At 38.9% G+C, this 19295-nt stretch overlaps 1 protein-coding gene across 1 annotated transcript; it reads left to right on the forward strand.

The window, feature by feature from the left end:
* Positions 1-730: 730 nt before the first annotated feature.
* Positions 731-17137, forward strand: ARHGAP18 (Rho GTPase activating protein 18; the record flags this gene model as incomplete). Its single annotated transcript, XM_010150003.1, has 8 exons — positions 731-900; positions 3101-3266; positions 6523-6614; positions 9519-9596; positions 11980-12139; positions 14689-14771; positions 15996-16202; positions 16991-17137. Coding segments are annotated over 8 exons (1103 nt in total), but the record flags the coding sequence as incomplete, so codon positions are not given.
* Between the last annotated feature and the right edge of the window lie 2158 nt (positions 17138-19295).

Genomic DNA, 19295 nt, shown 5'->3' on the forward strand with positions numbered 1-19295 from the left:
CTATGAAATTAGACTTCTTTCTCTAAAAGCAGAACTGCCCCTCCCTTTTTCCCTTCTTTTTAAAACAAGAACCCCAAAAATGTTCTACAGTGGTCTAGTGTTTGATTCCTTTAAGGAACAAAGAAAGAGAAGTAAGACTGTTGTTGTGTACTTAGTTCTTCCCTGTATCATGGAAACTTGTCCAAATAGGTTTGAGGAATCTAGATTCTTTGGACTGAGGTGAGGCATTTTGGGACAATAACATGATCTGTGTACTCCTGTTATCCTCAGATGTTAATATTTATCATAGAGGAATCATAGAGGGATCATAGAAGAAATAATCTCTTTGAAATTTTAACAGCGTAAAGAATTCCTGGTTTGGTTGTGGATGTTACAGTCTTTGAGGCTGGAAGTGATGGCAAGAAACCTCATGACAAAGTTGTTGGGTTCTGGAAGGTCCTGGGAATCTGCTGCTTGTTTGAGGTGGATTGCCTGATTTTTTTCATAATAGATAAGTAGGAGAAAACCCTGTGCCTTGGCGGAATTACTCAAGAGAAACTACGAAAGTTGGACCCTTGTAAGAAGCTAAATTTTCAATAGACATGAAAAAATGCAGAAATGAGTGAATTTGCCACTCAGAAGTCTATCCCTTGCACAGCGTTAACTTCTACTTGGTTTAAAACTTACTCTTATGCACTGAGTGATGCTCAGCTGTGCTGCTGTTGATTATTAGTTTTTTTACTCTTTTCAGGTCCAAAGTTCAGTCTTGGAACGGATGAGCAGAAGAGCCCGCTTGAAGACGTGCCGTCTTCAGACACTGACATAAATTTGGAGATATCTTTTTCAGAACAGGCAGCTAATCTCAAAGACAGCTCAGTAGGCAAAATGTGCAAGGGTGGAGGGGGCGACACTCTTCTCCCGGTAGGTGTTTCCTATTTATTACTCTCATTCTTTGCTTTTACTAGTGGTACTGTTTGGATAATATTTACCTGATAGTGGGTGAATTACACTTAGAAGAACATTTTTGGATCCAGCTTCGTGAAGATAGACCTTCTCAAGATAACTCTTTTTTTTTATTTTTTAGTAGTATCCTCAGTAACATGGAAGTAACTGCTTTTATGACTATTTATGTCATTGTCTTTCTGTCAAAATGTGCTTTATGTGTAAGCAATAATGGACTGGTAATATTAAGCCAGAATAGTGGCTTTTTGGTACTTGTACACAAACTGTGTCCTTACTTCATTTGTTTATAGCCTCTTCTCCTATTATCTGAGGTGAGATGCTTTACATCTGTAATGAAAATCTCTGTTGACATTTAAAAAGGGTTGGTAGATGCCTGTAGAAACCTTGTGCAGTTACCCAGTGCAAACAGGTGAGGGATGAGGATGAAGAACAAAATGGTCTATAGAAGTGGTAGGAAATTACAATAGTTTGTGCTCAGTTTTACTTTCTAACTCTAAATTAAAAAAGGCTCATTCTGAATGAGTCCACATAAATGGAAAAGATGCTGTGAGGCATTTAGCTGTTGACGCTCAGGCATCTTTTTGAGAATCTCTCTCTCTATCAGTTCATGAACATGCAGTTATGTATGACCTGTAAACTAATGACTGATGTGAAAAAGGTCTCATTTTTTCTAACAATGTTTGCAGACACGTCTGAGCAAACATAGTGTCTGCAGTAATAATGTTTCACAGTTCTTCAGACACTTAATTTAGATAAGAGCATGTGCAGTTCTTCAGATCATAGCTACCCCGTGTATCCTAGTTTAAACATTATAAACCAGACACTAATGGATATTTAGAAATGGATTCTAAAGTGTTTGAGTCACATCTCTCTAATGCAGCCTACAGCAAAGAAACTATAGCTGTACTCTAACTTTGGTATATGTGTGCGTATATATGCACACTACATACTTTAGCTGTAGTTTTAGCTAGTCTTATGGAGGATTGCTCAAAGACATGGCTATGGGTTTTCTCCTTCAGTGATGAAGGGAGTGACAAAATGATAGGAAAAGGAAGGGAGTTACCTATTTAAATCTACAATTTGTGCTTGTTGCACCTTTATCATTGGCAGCTATTTTGAAACACGCATGTTTGTGCAAGGCAATGAAACCTCGAGGCAGGAAACTGACTACAGTCTGTAAATCATGTTTATGTTTCAGTTTGTGCCACTGTAGTCATGTACCATGGATACCACTTCAGCTGTGCTATCGCTGGGTCTGTACAGGATGAGGAAATAATTCTGGAGTATCATATATCTTTCCAAATAGAAGAAAGCCATGTCAACCTTCTTGACTTTAAATCAAAATAAGCCTTTCGCAATGCTCATGTCAGGCTTGGACAAGTCTTGCTTAGAAACCTTCTTGTGAGACATGGAGTGTATGACCTGGGAAGTCCCTCATCCTTGACCTCTTGGCTCAGTTCCTTTTATCGGTCTCTACTGCACCTTCTGAGCATTTAGTGCAACAGAAATGAGCCATAATTAAGGATCCCCTTTCCCTAAGAAGGGAACGCCTTTATTATTATTGATATGGCAGCCAAGTATGTTATTTTGTGTACATAAGTGCAGAAGGATTTCTGTCCCATTTGTACATGCCTAGGATTGTTCGTGGACAACAGCTATTTCCACCACTATTGCTTGCAAAAGGATGCAGAAGGTGGAGGGGTGGGGTTGGGGTGTGGTTACAAGCAAGACAAAGCCAGACTCTTCTTGGAGGTGCACAGCAAAAGGACAAGAGGTAATGGGCACAAGTGACTACAGGGGAAACGGTTTGCAAAGAAAAAAAAGTCCCCATGAGAGCATTAAGCACTGGAGTGGGTGCCCACAGAGTTTTTTGGGAGGTTTCAAAATTCAGTTGGACAACCCAATGAGCAATCTGATCAGACGTATAATTTAGCCTTGCTTTGAGCAGACAGTTGAATTAGGTGGCCTCCAGAAGTCACTAGAAACCTATATCTTCCTATGATTTTAAAATCATCTGCTGTTCAATCTATCTGGGGGATTCTCCCAGTAACAGTAGGCTTCATGATGAAAGGCTATGCCCGGAAGCATACACAGCCTTCGAGGTAAATAATTTGTTATGTCTTGGATTATTCACTCTGCTGCAAATCTCTGCTTTTAGAATTTCAGGCTGCCAAAGGACAAAACAGGTACCACAAAGATTGGTGACCTGGCCCCTCAGGACATGAAGAAAGTCTATTCTTTAGCACTGATTGAATTAACTGCTCTCTATGACATACTTGGGACAGAATTCAAGCAGCAAAAAGCTGTAAAAATCAAAACCAAAGGTGAGTCGGTGTTTCATATTCTGAACCAAATGTGTCTGGTTTCATCCAATAAACAAATGCATCTGGTTCTTTATGATCTTCCAGCAGAAAAATTATATTAATGCATAAATAGTAATGTAGGTCCTGAGCAGCATTTAATCATAAGCCTTAACTCAAAGCACACTTTAGGCAAGTTCACACACATAGTCACTCCAGCTATGGGACTGTGCTCTCTGTCTGAAGTCAAAACTCAGGTCAGTCACTGAGTATATGAACCAAGGAGTGAAGTAGGGGACCTGTCTTAGTAGTGTGCTGTGCAGGAAGAAATGCTTCACAGAAATTTGTATGTGCTGATACATTCCCTGGGAGAGCACATGTATGGGCTCTTTGTGGGTATTCTTTTACTGATTTCCTGAGCGTAGGTACTGTGCTACTTCAACCTGACTTTTTTGCTTTCATTGCCCTTGCTTGGAGATACTTTGGGAGCCTTTGTCACCTGCTTCTTTCTTCTGTGTGATACAAACTTTCCTGTCACATAGGCCTTCCCATCCGGTATTTACTCGGACCATAATGCAGTTTTTATGCTGAATGACATCATATTAAGTGGAAGATTTGGCTGTTAGAGAGGATGTTGAGACAGCTGCAATGTGTCATTATGCTCTGCAAGCTATTGGAGCCTATGTATAATCACAGTGCTTTTCTTGGGAACATAGGACACATGGAAACAAATTTTCAAGATGGTAGAGGTTTTAAGTGCTTTGTTTGTTTTCTATATTTCTGGCGTTTCCTAAATGCTTTACAAGAGCTTGAAATGTGTTCCCAGTTAATCACAAGCCTGCTTTGGCCAAAACCATGTTGTCAAGGTTCAGTGAATGTGACAGTGCAATAGCTCGCTTTAAATAATTGAAAGCAACAGAGAGGGTTGAGAGGTGTACAGCAAGGTACAATAGATTCTTCAGAATATGCTCTTCGGTTTACAGTAGTAGAAAATAGCTTTTTAAGTGAAAAAGACATACACAGAAACATCTATAAGACCTTGATCCCTTAAATACATTTTCTTCTTGCAGAAGTGCTTGTACTTTCACTAATAAACAGAGACAAAACACTTTCTTCTCTTGTATTTTGGGTAATTTTTAAAAAATTCATTCTTCTTGACAGACTTATTGTTAATTGAACTTCACTCATCACTTTATTATCATGAGACACAGTTATAAAAAACATTGAATTGATTAAAAGCCCTGGTTAAAAAAGATGGGCTAGACTCATGGAGATGCGTAAGCAGTAGACAATGACAATTTCACAGATTCACAGAGTGGAAGGGGTTGGAAGGGAACTCTAGCCTCATCTAGTCCACCCCCCCTGCCAGAGCAGGATCACCTGGAGTAGATCACACAGGAACAAATCCAGGTGGCTTTTGAAAGTCTCCAGGGAAGGAGACTCCACCACCTCTCTGGGCAGCCTGTTCCAGTGCTCTGTCACCCTCACAGGGAAGAAGGAATTCCTCATGTCCAGGTGGAACCTTTTGTTTTCCAGTTTATGGCCATTGCCCCTCGTCCTGTCACTGGGCACCACTGAGAAGAGCCTGGCCCCATCTTCCTACCACCCACCCTTTAGATATTGATAAGCATTGATAAGATCCCCCCTCAGCCTCCTCTTCTCCAGGCTAAACAGACCCAGCTCTCTCAGCCTTTCCTCATATGGAAGGTGCTCCAGGCCCTTCATCACCTTAGTGGCCCTGTGCTGGACCCTCTCCAGTAGTTCCTTGGACTTCTTGAACTGGGGAGCCCAGAACTGGACACAGCACTCCAGGTGAGACCTCACCAGTGCAGAGTAGAGGGGGAGGATAACTTCCCTCAAATTGCTGGCCACGTACTTCTTAATGCATCCCAGGATGCCATTGGTCATTTCTGCCAAACAAACCTGCTTTAGGAATGTAATGCCTTCAGTGCGTTGTTGCTCTACATGACCCTCACATCTTCACTCCTGAAGTGTTCTTTGGCCAATTGATTCATAACAATGGTGGATCTATTGTCTGTTCCCTTTGATGCTTGGGTACATATAGACGATGAACGTGTAATTCTTACATGGAATGCTGTGCTTGTGCCCAGCTGTGCTTTTCTATTGACCTCCTACCGTTTCTTTCTCCAACTTCATCTCAGTAGAAGCTTTTATTATTGACAAGATCTTCAAGATGAGAAAACTGTGGGGTATGGATATTGAGCGAATGTATGAGTCTCTACATATTTTATAGGTAGAGTTTTTATGCTGATACAGATACAAGAACTTCCTGATTTGGCACTGAAATGGATGTTTTGTTGACATATACCACATTCCCTCAAGGGTTCACATCTTTTTAGTAATTACAGCTGTTCTGTGCTCAATATCGGCATGGCATCGTACCAAGCTGGAATTTTTAGCTACATGTAGTGTTGTTATATGCTGTTTCAGAAAAGTTGCACATACAGCAATTATCAGTACTTCTGACAGAGTTGTTCTGTGTCAGCAAACTTTGGGTTAGTTCACTTGGTCGTTTACTTTTATTTTAGTGGGCCATAAACACATGGGAGTCCCATTTACTTGAAGACTAAGGCTAGGTTTACATCAGGGCTAGATTAACTGAGACTAGATTCCATTTTTTTAAATGTGCATTACCTTAGTACTATTGTAAAGGCCATTTTTTAACCAAGATTTAACTGTACTTCTACTTTTATTTAAAAAAAAAAAAAAAAAAGAAAAGGCAAAACACCTTTGGCAAGATGGTGGTCTTACTATCCTTCTGGTGTTGTGTAACGCAAAAGCACAGGGATCGAAAAGCTCTTCTTTCAAAACCCTTATAGAGAGAAGTTTTCTGAGTAACTCTGGGCTATAATTACATCTGTCTCATTTTAGTAGCCAAATTTCTGTGTATTTTGCTCATGCCATTTACATCTTAACTGAGTGATGAAGATCTGCATCATCAGACCCATTCTGCAAACCAGAACCATGCAGATGGTTCATTTATGCAGTTTGCTTCACTGTGCTGCAGAATATGTGGATGGCAATTTTAAGTCAAAACAGAAGACTCCTGATTTATGGTTGAAGGAAGAGATGAATGAATCCTTTTAGCCAGAATGTTTTGTGTAATAACTTGATTGAGAAAGACATTCAAACACTTTGAACAAAAGGTCAATAGCTCTGAATGTATTGAATAGACTTACTGCTTCAAAAATGTGGGTTTATGCTATTATCACATGTACTGGAACAGATGTGGGTAATATCTTTTTGCTTTATTCTTCAGACTCTGGCTTATTTGGTGTCCCACTGTCAGTTTTACTGGAACAGGATCAGAAGAAGATGCCAGGAACCAAGATTCCACTGATTTTTCAAAAGGTAAATAGGCACGAAGAAGTCAACTCGTTACACACCTGCAAATGAAAAACAGATAACATTTTGTCCTGGGTTTATTTGCTCCCTATAGCACAGTTTTCAGTATATTACTGTAATCAATCAAACTCATTGTAGCTTTTATTTGCAGCTTTACTTATTAATTCAGTAAATATGATACTTCATATCAGACATATTTTGATTTAAGGAATAAAGGTTTTGGCGCTTTTTTTTATTACAGCTGGTCTCCAAGATTTAGTCAAGTTTACTAATAAGCCTGTGAAAACTGACAATCAGTGTAAGAACTCACTGCAGCCAAATTCCACTTCATAAAGGTGGTGTGACTTCCATCATCCGTAGGGCTGTCCATTTTTTTCAGAGCAAATACTTGAAATTCCATGGAAATTCTCAATCCCTGGCCCACAGGCTGAACCTCCCTTTCTAGGAAGTGTCTTTCTCCTTCCGGAAGTGATTTGGGCCACAGGGTAGGTGACTAGGGAGTGGGCATCAGACTGTCTCTGGTGGTAGCAGCAGCTCTTTTCCAGAAGATCTGTTGCTTTAGTATGTGGGGGGATGCTTTGGCCTATATCATGCCACAGTAATGGGGAGGATAATAGGAAAGATGATGGAGACCCTGGGTTTACTGCCCATGCATAGTAGGTCTCATTGCATGAGAAGGGAGAGACCACAGTGTGTGCCATAACAGTTTCAGGTTGGGGACCTGCTTGGGAAGTGATTTTTCAAGAAACAAAATACTCGAAGTAGTTTTGCATCACTCTCTCAAAACTACCACTGTGTCATTCATGCCAGAAATTACTTCCTCAGGATCATCAAAATACATTTCTGGGAAAGATGCTATTCAGAAAAAAAGAAATTACGAAAAGTGATTGATCTCGCTGTACTATTCTAGCAACACAGTAAGCATAGTTCTTCAGGAAGAATATTCTACATAAACATTTCTAGCTCATGGATGTGATTTGTTTTGTAAGGTGCAGACATCATTTGGAATACAGATTTTCTTTAAATGAGAACATGAAAATAAAAAGTTTCCCATTTGTTCTGCCTGTTCTCTACAGCATGTGCTTTCCAAGAATAGGGTGCAAGAGAGAATGTTTTTGTGCACACTGCTTTTTAAATTAACTTGGTTATCAATGAAATGAAACAAACCAAGCTGACAGGACGGCTGCTTGATTTAAAAAAGAAAAAAACAACAAAACTTTTAATAAAAATACACCTAGTTGTTATTTCATTGGAGAATTATAGTTGAAAAGAATGACATAATTTAGCCTAGGGATTTTCTGTCTGGAAAATCTGAGAGTAGTACCAATCTGTGTAGGAATACCAATATGGAATTGGTTCAGGTCTCTGTCCTGCTAAGGAAGCCGTGCAAAGTAACCCTGATAGAGGTGAAGAGTGGATTCCCGTAGGTAGGAGGCTGGCACTCATTGCCTGCCAAGGGGAGGGGAGTGAGTGTATGCGAAGGAGTTGTGGGCGCCAGCAGTGCCACCAGACCTTGCTTCCTCCTGGGTGCGGGGATGGTGGCAAATCACACAGCATGCCCTCAGTGTCCAACCGATGAGACTGGCAGCCACTGCTCTGGTGTAAGCTGAATATGGCAGCTGGATGCAGCCAGTTAGCACTTTTCCTTTTTTTAACCAAGAAAAAAAGCCCAGGGTGACACTGTTAGTGCTGTTTTCTAATTTTGTGGGGTTTTCTCCCTGTTCTTTTTTTATGGCATTTATCAGTTACATAAATAGAGTGATAGCTAAAGCCCCTTTCATTTCTGGAACTGGAGAAAACACAACTGTGTTGCATAATTTTTCTTGCTCAAGAGCTGGCACAGGAAGGTATGTAACAAGGGCACTGCCCTAGTTAAACATTGTGAGAACCATTTGTACTAAAATGATGTCATCAGCTTTTGACATTTACAAAATTCTTTGGAATACTCTTAGAGCCATCCTTCAGTGAATGATTCTTCGTGTATCTTTTAGAGAAACAGAATTTATGATGCGTGTTCTAAGTGCTTTTACAGAATTTCTACTGATTTGTCTAAGCCATGCGTAGGATTGCAAACTGTTGCTTTAGTTAGGAGAATGCCAGGATTTTCAAACTTGAAGCTTCCTTAAAGCCTGAAAGTGTTTAAGTTTTCTTGGATAAAGTTGTAAAGAAGCGTATTTGTGAGAAAGTTTGTACTCTATCTCTAATGTTGCCTTAATTGTTTTGATTTAGAGGCATTTTAACAAGGGCAGTAATTGGGATTTATTTTTGAAGACGAGTAATTTTGGAAAAAACCTTCATCAGTACCTGAAGGAGATATAAAAAATACAGTTTTCTTTTTTAACAAAATAATAGTGTTCATAAAGCAGGTCAGAGCCATATTAAGGGATTTTTTCCTACATCTACAGCAACTGCAATCCATTTGCAAACTGTATTTGAGTGTCTGCTTGTTAGAATGCATGCATACACATATGCATACATAAAGGCTTCAGTACATAAGAACTATCTACCAGTAATTTTTGATTGGCATCTTTATTAGAATCATAGAATCATAGAATGGTTTGGGTTGGAAGGGACCCCAAAGATCATCTAGCCCCAACCCCCCCGCCATGGGCAGGGACACCCCGCACTAGACCAGGTTGCTCAAAGCCACATCCAGCCTGGCCTTGAACAGTTCCAGGGATGGGGCATCCACAACATCTCTGGGCAACCTGTTCCAGTGCCTCACCACCCTCTCTGTGAAGAATTTCTTCCTGACATCCAATCTAAACCTCCCTGCTTTCAATTTGCACCCGTTACCCCTAGTCCTGTCACCACAGGCCCTTGTAAAAAGTCCCCCCCAGCTTCCTTGTTAGGCCCCCTTCAGATACTGGAAAGCTGCAATATTAATGCAATTTGCTTTGGGTTTGACAGCTGATTGCCCAGATAGAAGAGACAACTCTGGAAACAGAAGGACTTCTTAGAATACCGGGAGTTGCAACAAGAGTAAAGGTAAAATATTGCACAGATCCTAAACATCCCAAAAAACTTTCTTGCACTTGCTGATTTTATTTTGTTGTGGAAATATATTTTAATACCAGGTTGTTCTGAAAATTTTCAAAACCAGAAATCAAAATCTCTTTACAACGAAAACTGAGTTGTATTAGCCAGGAAGCTGATCGTTTTATCCAGAGTAGTTTTGGGGACGAGACTGTAGCTGGAAGGAGAGCAAAGGCTATGTTTCAAATTCAGTTGTGCCAAAATCTCATTAATTCTTGGCACGAGCTTTCCAGCCTTTTGCTTTTTCCCTGAACCAGCTTAATCATCTAAACAGTTCATATATAGTCTTTCTACCCCAGGAGGAAGCTTTTCTCTGGCATTGTGAGCCTATTTTAATAGCTAGACTTAACCTGTGTTACAGGGCAAGGCAGCCAACATGCACTGAAGAACCTCTCACATTTATTTTTACAACAGCAGTATAACTACTCAGCTCACTAAGCGCAATCTTGTTAGGCACGTCTGTACTCACCAACACTTTGCAGAGTGAGTGCCAATTACATGCAGACTCTTCCCCAGTATTTGCCTTAATGCAGGAAGCTAAATACACAGTATGATTCACGCCAAGAGTCAATGTGTTAAAAAGATGTCTGAACTGGACTTAAATTCTAAACAGAAAGGACTGTTTTAAGTGGATTCAGCTGTCCAAAGACATCTGCCAGCCTCTGTTGTGAAGAACTCAGTCCAGCAACTGGTTCATTAGAAACAACTGAAAGAAGGGAATATTTTAGAAATTGGCTTTGTTTATTTACCAGTAACTAAGGTATTATTTTTTTTAGAATTTTCCTCCATTATTTATTTTTCTCTATTCATCAGTTCTGCATACTGGAATGTTTTCTGAGTGATTTTTTTAATTTGTTTATTCTTTGATTTTATCAGTTTAATATGAGTTCCAAGGCAGAGGATTGTTCACTATTTGACTTTCATTAATTTTTTACCTATTTATTTGCAGGAGCTGCTTCTTTGATTCAAGCAATTGTTGTGTTAGCAAAGATGTTAATTTCCTTTACTTACTCAAATAGAAAACTTTATAGGAAAACAAAAGAATTTAGCATACTAAGGGACTGATGTTTTCTCTTAATTTTCTTTTCTTCTCCTATATAAAAAGAAAATATTTTCCTCCCTATGTAACTTTATCGAAAGGCATAGATAATCTCAAGAAAAAATACTTTGTTGTCTTATTCTATAGATTTTAGAGTTGTTGTTAAAAAAATACACTGACTTTATAATCTTAAGCATTAGTCTGTTATGACACATACCTCACATTTCTGCCCTTGCCTCTCAGATAAAGCAATCCATTTAATTTAGTTGTTTAATACAGCTTTTGCCATAGTGATTTGGTCTGAATGTGGATGGAGGAGCTGGTGAGACTTGGGGAGAATTTTCATCTTTATTTCTAAAGCTTGCTTTTGTTGATGAGCAGGAAATCACACCCACTTGACTTTAGACATCTGAGTTAGGATCTTTGCACCTTTGAACCCTCTTTGTAATCAGTGGAGGCAGATGATCTCTCTGGAGGACAGCTGAGAACATCCAACTTTTATATGAACCTAAGTGTCCACATTTTCTTTGTAAATAGACCCATTTGGACAGAGTTAAATTTAATCAGAACAGCATCTTGAAAAATTATCTAATATCCTCTACCCAAAGTGCCTTTCTTGTCCAGATAAAAAATTAAGGCCATATTTTTCCATAGCACTTTCCCTCATTTCATCTCACATACTTTACAAAACAAGCCAGTGTCTCTGTCCTCATTTTCTCTCTGGAAGAACGGAGGCAAGAAGAAGGGAGGGACTTGTGAGGAGTGCCTCATGGCTGCTGGCCCTGTCCCGAGGCCACTTCCTACTCTGCTGGACAGGGAAATAAATGAAGTGGGTGCAAGGTGGGGACTGATGCTGAAGGGAAGACTAAGAAGGACTCAGTCTTCTCAGGGTGTTCGCTTTCATACATCTGTGGAAGCCAAATCATAGCATTGCCGTGGGTGCAGAGCGGGTATATGGGAATGCCTCCTGCCAGCAGTATCCTGCAGTAATCCTTATGTGAATGAATATATCTGGTTCTTACAGTATATTCTATGTGGCCCTGAGGCAGGCCCATGGGATTTCTTCCTATATGATTTGGCCTTCTTCTGCCTGTTACTATGTGTTTGCTTTCAGTGCTTCTGATCCCAAATTTATCCTTTTGTAGCAAAAGATCAGAGGCGGCTGGAGTTCAGTAATATTTCAGATGTCCCACCCCCCCTACTCCCTTCAAAGTATGGCAAGTATTGCTATGTGTATAATGCATGACTTCCAGCAGCCAAGTGTTACTGGTGCTCTCTGTATCTACTGCTTTTCAGGGTCTTTGCCAAGAACTGGAAGCAAAATTTTATGAAGGGACTTTCAACTGGGAAAATGTAAAGCAACATGATGCAGCAAGTCTTTTAAAACTCTTTATCCGTGAACTGCCTCAGCCACTCCTCACCATAGAATATCTTAAAGCTTTCCAAGATGTACAGAGTGAGTAGTGTCCTTTCTGTCTCAGCTGCGAGGAATTGATGCCAGTGGAGAGAAGTGCCTCTGCCGTGGCAGTATTTTTGCTAATAATATGTGAAACTGAAAACCAAATTGAATAGCAACATTATCACTTCTCCTGAGAAAAGACTGGGCATATCTTTGCTAATGTACAAATAAAAGTTTTTCATGGAACATCTATTTTAATAGTTTGCACGTAAAATGAAAGCACACTGCCACTTTCTGATGTTTCTGATAGTTGTTAGGAGGTATAGATGGGTTATAAGGCAATTGTGTGTGATGATATCAGTTTATAAACAATATTTGCTACAAAAGAAAACACCAGTAAAGATAGAATAGTTCTGCAGAAAATCTAACAAATGGTAATTTTTGCAGTTTAGGGTATTTTATCCATTTACAGCAGGAAAAGTTAGAGCAGAATAGTCAGAACTGCTGATCATCCCTGGTCCCTTGAGATCAGCAAGTTCCTGTGAAAACGTCCTCCTTGCCAACTAGTCACCAAGAGAGCAAACATCCCAGCTATAATGGAAAGAGAGCAGCTTGGTGATAATTAATCAGGAGTGAGAACCTACATACATTAACTCCCCAGCCAACACAGGAATGCAAGTTTCAGAAAAAGCTATTCCCCTGGTCTGCAGGCAGAGCCAGGGTTCATTTCTGAGGGACACTTTCAGGCAATTCCCATGGACAGGCAGACAGACAAATATTCTTAAAAACTGTGGGCTGTGTCAGTCTCCAGGTTGTGAGCTGCCTTGCAAGGCCATTAATTCGGTGAGAATGGGAGGCTGGTGCTTAGGCATGCTACATAATGTTGATTTTGCAGTACTGAGTGGCTAAAGCTGGCCAGGATGCTTTCAAATTACACTGGCAGCAAACAACTCCTCAAGGTTGTTCCACTTTCTGGATACTGGTTAGAGCCAGGAGGGTTTCTGCTTGCTGCTCCTGAGGTGTCTGAAAGCTTATGTGGTTTTACTTACCCGGAACGTAGTCAGGTGCCAGGATCCAAAACACTTTCTGGATTGAGCCAAAGGATTTGATGCAAAACAGACATAGCACTTCATAGCCTCCCATTGTTTAAACTGTCTGCCCATCTTGTTGGGTACATGTAATAAGATCAGGTGTTAGAGGAAATGAGCCATCTTTGTGACAGTAATCAGTGGTTTTCATGATACTGTGGCTAAGTAGTGTGATTGGAATTAAATAATTTAACAACTTAATTTAAACAATTAATTTTGGTAGTTAAAATAATTTAAACAACTACAATTCAGTCATTATGTAGGTGTACAGACAGAAAACCTTTATTTAAGTCATGAATTTTAATTGGTTTATGTTTTTGCTTACTTTCCTAGGAAAGGGTTGATTCTCATTGATTTTTGAGCATGGTGACGTGGTGTTTTGGAACTAAATTTAAGCATTTACTTTTAATATATGTCATTCTAGAGCATGTAGATACACTTACCACCAGTTGAATGTTTTAAATGCCTCCATATGTTATCACTCATTTGTTCAGAGCCTTAAATTTTATTACAGCAGAAAGTAGTCAGCAAGGTTTTTTTTTATTTCATCATTTAACATTTTTTTGGAGATATCTCCCAACCTGATTTGGATGAAATGCATTTGAAATAGCAGTTCAGTTAGAATCCCAGCAGGACGAGAACAACCCTGTTGAATTTTGAAATAGTGTGATAAGACTATGCCAAGTGCAGGTACCTCCTCCTTGACTTGTTTTATGTACGGCCCGATTCATCAGGAATCTGCTGAGAAGACTTGCCAGAACACATCCTCTAAAGCATGACAGGAGGAAGTTTATCACAAGTGACAAATGTGGGAGAGTTGGGGCTTTCTGATGCTCAACACTGCCAGAATGTAGGAGCTCTTCTAGGAGGTGGAGGAGTGCAGGGATGCACTCGTCCTGCATCTTGGGTAAACAACGTATCACTGAGCAACTGGGTAAAAGGCAGAACCAATGTCACTTTTCCTTAATTATAGCTTGCCACATTTGATAAAGCACTCACTGCTGTAGATATGTGTTAAGCTCCTCTGCGCTTGGCTTTATCCCCACTGGTTTGCCACTGCATCTGCTGCTGCTTATATCGCTGGAGACCTGCCTTGTTCAGCAACACGTGGTGTTCATTCTGCGTGGGTGACTTGGGAGATCATGCAACCGCTAAGGCAATCAGAGAAAACTGTGAAAGCAGTTTTGAATGTACCCTTTCATATCTTGGGGCACAGGCTCAAAAAGGGAGGAACTGTTAGCTGACTGTTTCTTCTTGTAACATTGCAAAATAAAGTTTCACAAGGCATCTAGAAAATATTGCCAGAAGACTGCTGAGTCACACAGTAACTGAATCCTAAAAGAACATTTGGAAGGGAGTATCAGAAACCAAGGATATGCTAGTCCTTTGTCACACTATGACAGTTAAGCATGTGTATGCATTCAGCAATTTGCAAGAGGTTTCCACTTTGAAACCGTGTTTTTTGAAGGGAACAAATGTCAATTTTAAAATGCTGAGGTTCCTGTGCTTCACTGGCAGATCTTCCGATGAAGAAACAGCAACTGCAAGCTTTGAATCTTTTGGTTCTCCTTCTACCTGAAGCAAACAGAGACACTCTGAAGGTTAGAATTGCTAATACTTATTTTCATACACAAATATTTTGCCTCTTTCTGTGAATCCACTGTAATGAATGCTGTTGTCTTTCAATATTCAGTTCAACATTTCAGTTCAAAGTCAGTGCTGAAACTAGTGATTCCTTCTGTTTTCATGTTTCACAAAACTTCAGAGAAAAAGAAAAAAACACCACAACTTAGGACCCTAATTCCTCCCAAATGACTTTTAAGAATGTGACTTGAGATTTTTCCAGGAGATTATTATTAATAATCTCCCTGTGAGCGACCTTTTCTCTTACAAAGTTCGTTCCTTTTTTTTTTTTTTTGGCAGCAGTCATTATTTCCAATGCAAAAAATAAAGTGTAAGAATACTATGGATGAGAGTTTGCTTTTATGAAATGGGTTTAGCTCTCCATTTTTGTTCCCCATTTTTCTCTTTGATGTTTGTTTCTACTCTCAATAAGCTACACTTCCTATTGGTATTTGCAGCACTTCACAGGGGGTCTTCCAATGTGGGCTTGTGCTTTTGTAGCAAAGCTATTAATCTTTTTCAGAATATGCTTACTATTAAAATTGCTACAGTAAAGAATTAATTTGCAGAATTTTTGTAGGATGCAGAACATCTTCTGTTACAGGCAAAAAATCCTATTAGGTCCTATTGTTTAAACAATACTTTCTTTTTGAGTTTACTTCCTGTGTAGAAGCAGTCAGGAGGACTCCTGAGTTGTTACAAATATGCAGAACTGAATTAATTGAAGAATGTCAGTTTGTAACTGGGTACCTGTCATTCACAATGCAGTGGTTTACTCACAAATTGCTTACCCTACAGAGCTAGCCACTCCATGTTTCCATAACCATGACAGTTGGCCCTATGTGTTCACTTTCAATTTAAGAAATGCCAACAGTAGTGTTTTCAAAAGCCTCTGTGGGATACTACTTACTTACGCACCTACATAACGAGGGTTTTGAAAAAACTTGCTGTGCAGGGCTTTGAACACACGTGAATGCTTTTGAAAATGTTGTCCACAAAAAAAAAGAGAATTATTTATTTCATTGCTTAAAGGAAACAAAACTTGCATTACAGTCCTGTGAACAAACATATCCATACTTCCTATTGATTGCTTTTCATGTGGTTTTATTAGGAATAAAGAGCTTTTTCCAAAAATGTGTAACATGTTTCAGTCTAACTTTTTCATGTGCAGAGTTGAACTGTAACTTCTGCTCTTTTTGCAGGTATTGCTTGAATTCCTCCAAAGGGTAATTGATCATCGAGACAGAAATAAAATGACGTTAAATAACGTTGCGATGGTGATGGCCCCAAACCTTTTCACATTTCATGGGTTTGGTTCAAAGACTATTGAACAAAGCGAGTTTGTTATGGCAGCTGGAACGGCAAATGTCATGCGCTTTATGATTCAGTACCAAAAACTTCTCTGGACAGTAAGTGTATCCTAGGGGAGGGCAGGGGAGGAGTCATAAATTTCACAAACAAGGCATCTGAACAAAGATGTAATATGGACTTATTTCCATGATTTAGAGAAAAATCAGCCCTGTCCAGCTGGGTTCTTGCTCATAGGTAACTCTTACAGGAGTGGAACAGAATTACATCTTATTGTAGAGTTAATCTCTGATGGTCAGAGTTTTAATATTGTGTGTACCATATGTGAACTCAGAAATAAGTCCTTGGAGTATCTTTTGCCTGTCAATTTACATTGTTCTGAGGAATTTATTCTTTTCTGCTTAGAGATATTAGCAGGAAACATGGTGGTTTAGTCCATTTTCCTTTTGGGCCAAACCTCGTATTATATAAAGCATGTTTTGATAAAAAATGAAGTTGTGCCATGGTCTCAAGCAAAGCTCTAACTCAGACAGACTGGAGAAGTTTGGGCTTTGTTGTCTATCAGTAACTAAACAATGGTGACCTTTGCTGTATATGAGGAAAAGGTATTAGCGTTGTACAGACTAAGTGTGGAGTGAATTTTTATGACTGCAGAAAGTACACAATTCCACCTCTCTTCCCCCAGAAGCTTACTACAAGGAATATAACATCACAGAGTGGTTTTTAAACTATTTTTCAGCTTTATATTATTTGAATCTTTTATTATTACTGGAAATAAATACTATTTTCTGAGTTCTACCTGACAGTCTGTCAATTTATTAAGTTTTGGTAAGTTATTTGCTTAAGGAAGTTATGTAGATATTCATACTTGCTACATATATTCACCTAGATTCCTAAGTTTATTGTTAACCAAGTGAGAAAACAAAACACTGAAAGACAGAAGAAGGAGAAAAAGGACAAAGCTATGAAGAAACTTCTGAAAAAGATGGCATATGACCGGGAAAAGCATGAGAAGCAGGAGAAGACCCCTAATGATGTAAGAAAACATATGTGTGAAATACTTTCCTAATAATACTGTCATCTGTAGTGAAAAAGTGGATATAGCAGAGTGGATATCTACATTTAACTGAGAATTTCAATGGATAGCAAGTTATTATGGGTTTCATAGTTTATTACCAGCATAACACATTTAGAGGGCTGGGATGTTTGTTTTCCCAGATTTTTCAGAATATTTCTATTCTGAAACATGGTGCCCCGCTGAGTGTTGCAGTTTGGGCATCTGAAACAGAAATATATTAGGTCTATATCTGTAGAGGGAGCGAGTGTTGTGACAACAGTATTACGGTACCCACTTTTAGAAGCATTGCTGCCTAGTGGAAGTCAGAGCAGACCATGTGCTGTGGTCTGCTGTGATATTTTGATATTTAATAGATTTTGGAAACAAAGCTAGCATTTAATCCTTCTTCCTCCTACAGGAGTTCCCAAACCACTGAACTCTTTGCTTCAGTGAATCTTTAACTGTTCCTTGTAAAGTGAAGCATGCTCGAGCATGCACAAACTGCCCACCCTAAGAAACCCCAAAGGATGAAACAAATGTAAAAAAACTGATAAACTGCTTCTTATGCATCTGCGGTCCAAGTGTCTGTTCCCAACCTCCCCCTATGCATATAATCTACAGTCCAGTGTCTCTGTATTAGGTAACGGGCTTCTACCAGACCATTAGTGATGTCAAGGCATAAGTTTCAGTGTAACGCCCTTCACACATTCTTTAAAATGAAAAAAAAAAAAAAAAAAATCTTGTGGCATTATAGTGTAAATTTTTCCTCTGCTTTAGAAATATTTTAATTGAACCATTCCCACTCACATGGGAACTTGTCCAAACTATATTTCATATACCTTGATATTTCTTATTATTTACGATTTCAATGAAGTTAGTAATTATAGTTTTAAAAAAACCTCATTAGCCTATACAGTAAAATATCTTAATTATAATGCATTTCAAATACATTGATCCAAAATTATTTTAAGTAATGTAAACAGGTAACACCGAAGATGTGCATCCTGGTAGCGTAATGAAGACATAGCAGATTTCGGTGGTATGAAAATACCACCTTGTGGGTTGAAGTCATATTGGAGATTCCGGTGAATTAGAGACATCTTGTGGTAGCTTGTAGAAATGCCTTGGTCTGAATGGTCTGTTTTTCTTACCAAGTACGTGTATAGCAAACTGTTACAAAAAAGGGTTGTCATGTTCTGAGAAAGGCATTTTTTTAAGCTCTTAGACAAAAACTAGAATATAGCAAATGAATATGCAATAATAGTCATCGAATCTGCCTGGTTTGGTTTTGCAAGAATGCCTTCTTCTTTTTCCAAAGTGCAAATGGCTGGATCCTTTGGACAACTCTATGACAGTAAGATTATGAAGGAATCTGTACACAGAATGAGGACGTACATACAATTTACAAATAAAGCTGATTAAACACAGACATTTGTTTTACAATGTCTAATAAGAAAAGGATCCTTTGAATACAATTCAGTTGAGTTATGATGAGATGACACTTAATGCTGCCATCCCCTGTTCAACACAAAAATAACAGCAAAAACACTGAAATAGGCAAATGTTGAAACTTGAAGTATTGGATTTTTTTGTAGTTCAGTGTTGTTGGTCTTTTAGAGTAAAATATGCTTTTTTAATCCACTGGAGAGTTAGGGCTGAAGTGTCATGTAATACATTCTTACCCAAATGTAAAGTTACCATTCAAGAGTTTTCTTTAAGCCCTAGAAATCTGTGGGGATTTTCTTCGGAATTAAGTACTACAGTTTTTCACAAATCCTTCATGCTTATTGGATGCATTCAGTAATTTGGGTGTCTGAGAACATGATACGCTTAAAATCATATTCACAAATGGATAAGACTTCACTGTGAATGACAATTTTATTAATTTTTTCCAAGTAGAAATTGTCTCATTCTTTAAGGAAAATTTGCTGTGGGTGTTTTCTCCCAATTTTTAATTTATACAGCCTTAATTTGAAATTGAGGTTATTTTCCTGTGTAGTTCCCGAACTACATTTCACTATTAGATGGCAAGTGAGACACCCAGACCTGTCGTGAAACACCACTCCAGTGAAAACTGTTTGAAATTTTTGTGGGTTCAGTGTCTTGTGTGCAGTTGAATCATAGAGTCACAGGATGG

This window comes from Eurypyga helias, unplaced genomic scaffold (genome assembly GCF_000690775.1).
Source record: "Eurypyga helias isolate BGI_N326 unplaced genomic scaffold, ASM69077v1 scaffold48604, whole genome shotgun sequence".
Lineage (NCBI taxonomy): Eukaryota > Metazoa > Chordata > Aves > Eurypygiformes > Eurypygidae > Eurypyga > Eurypyga helias.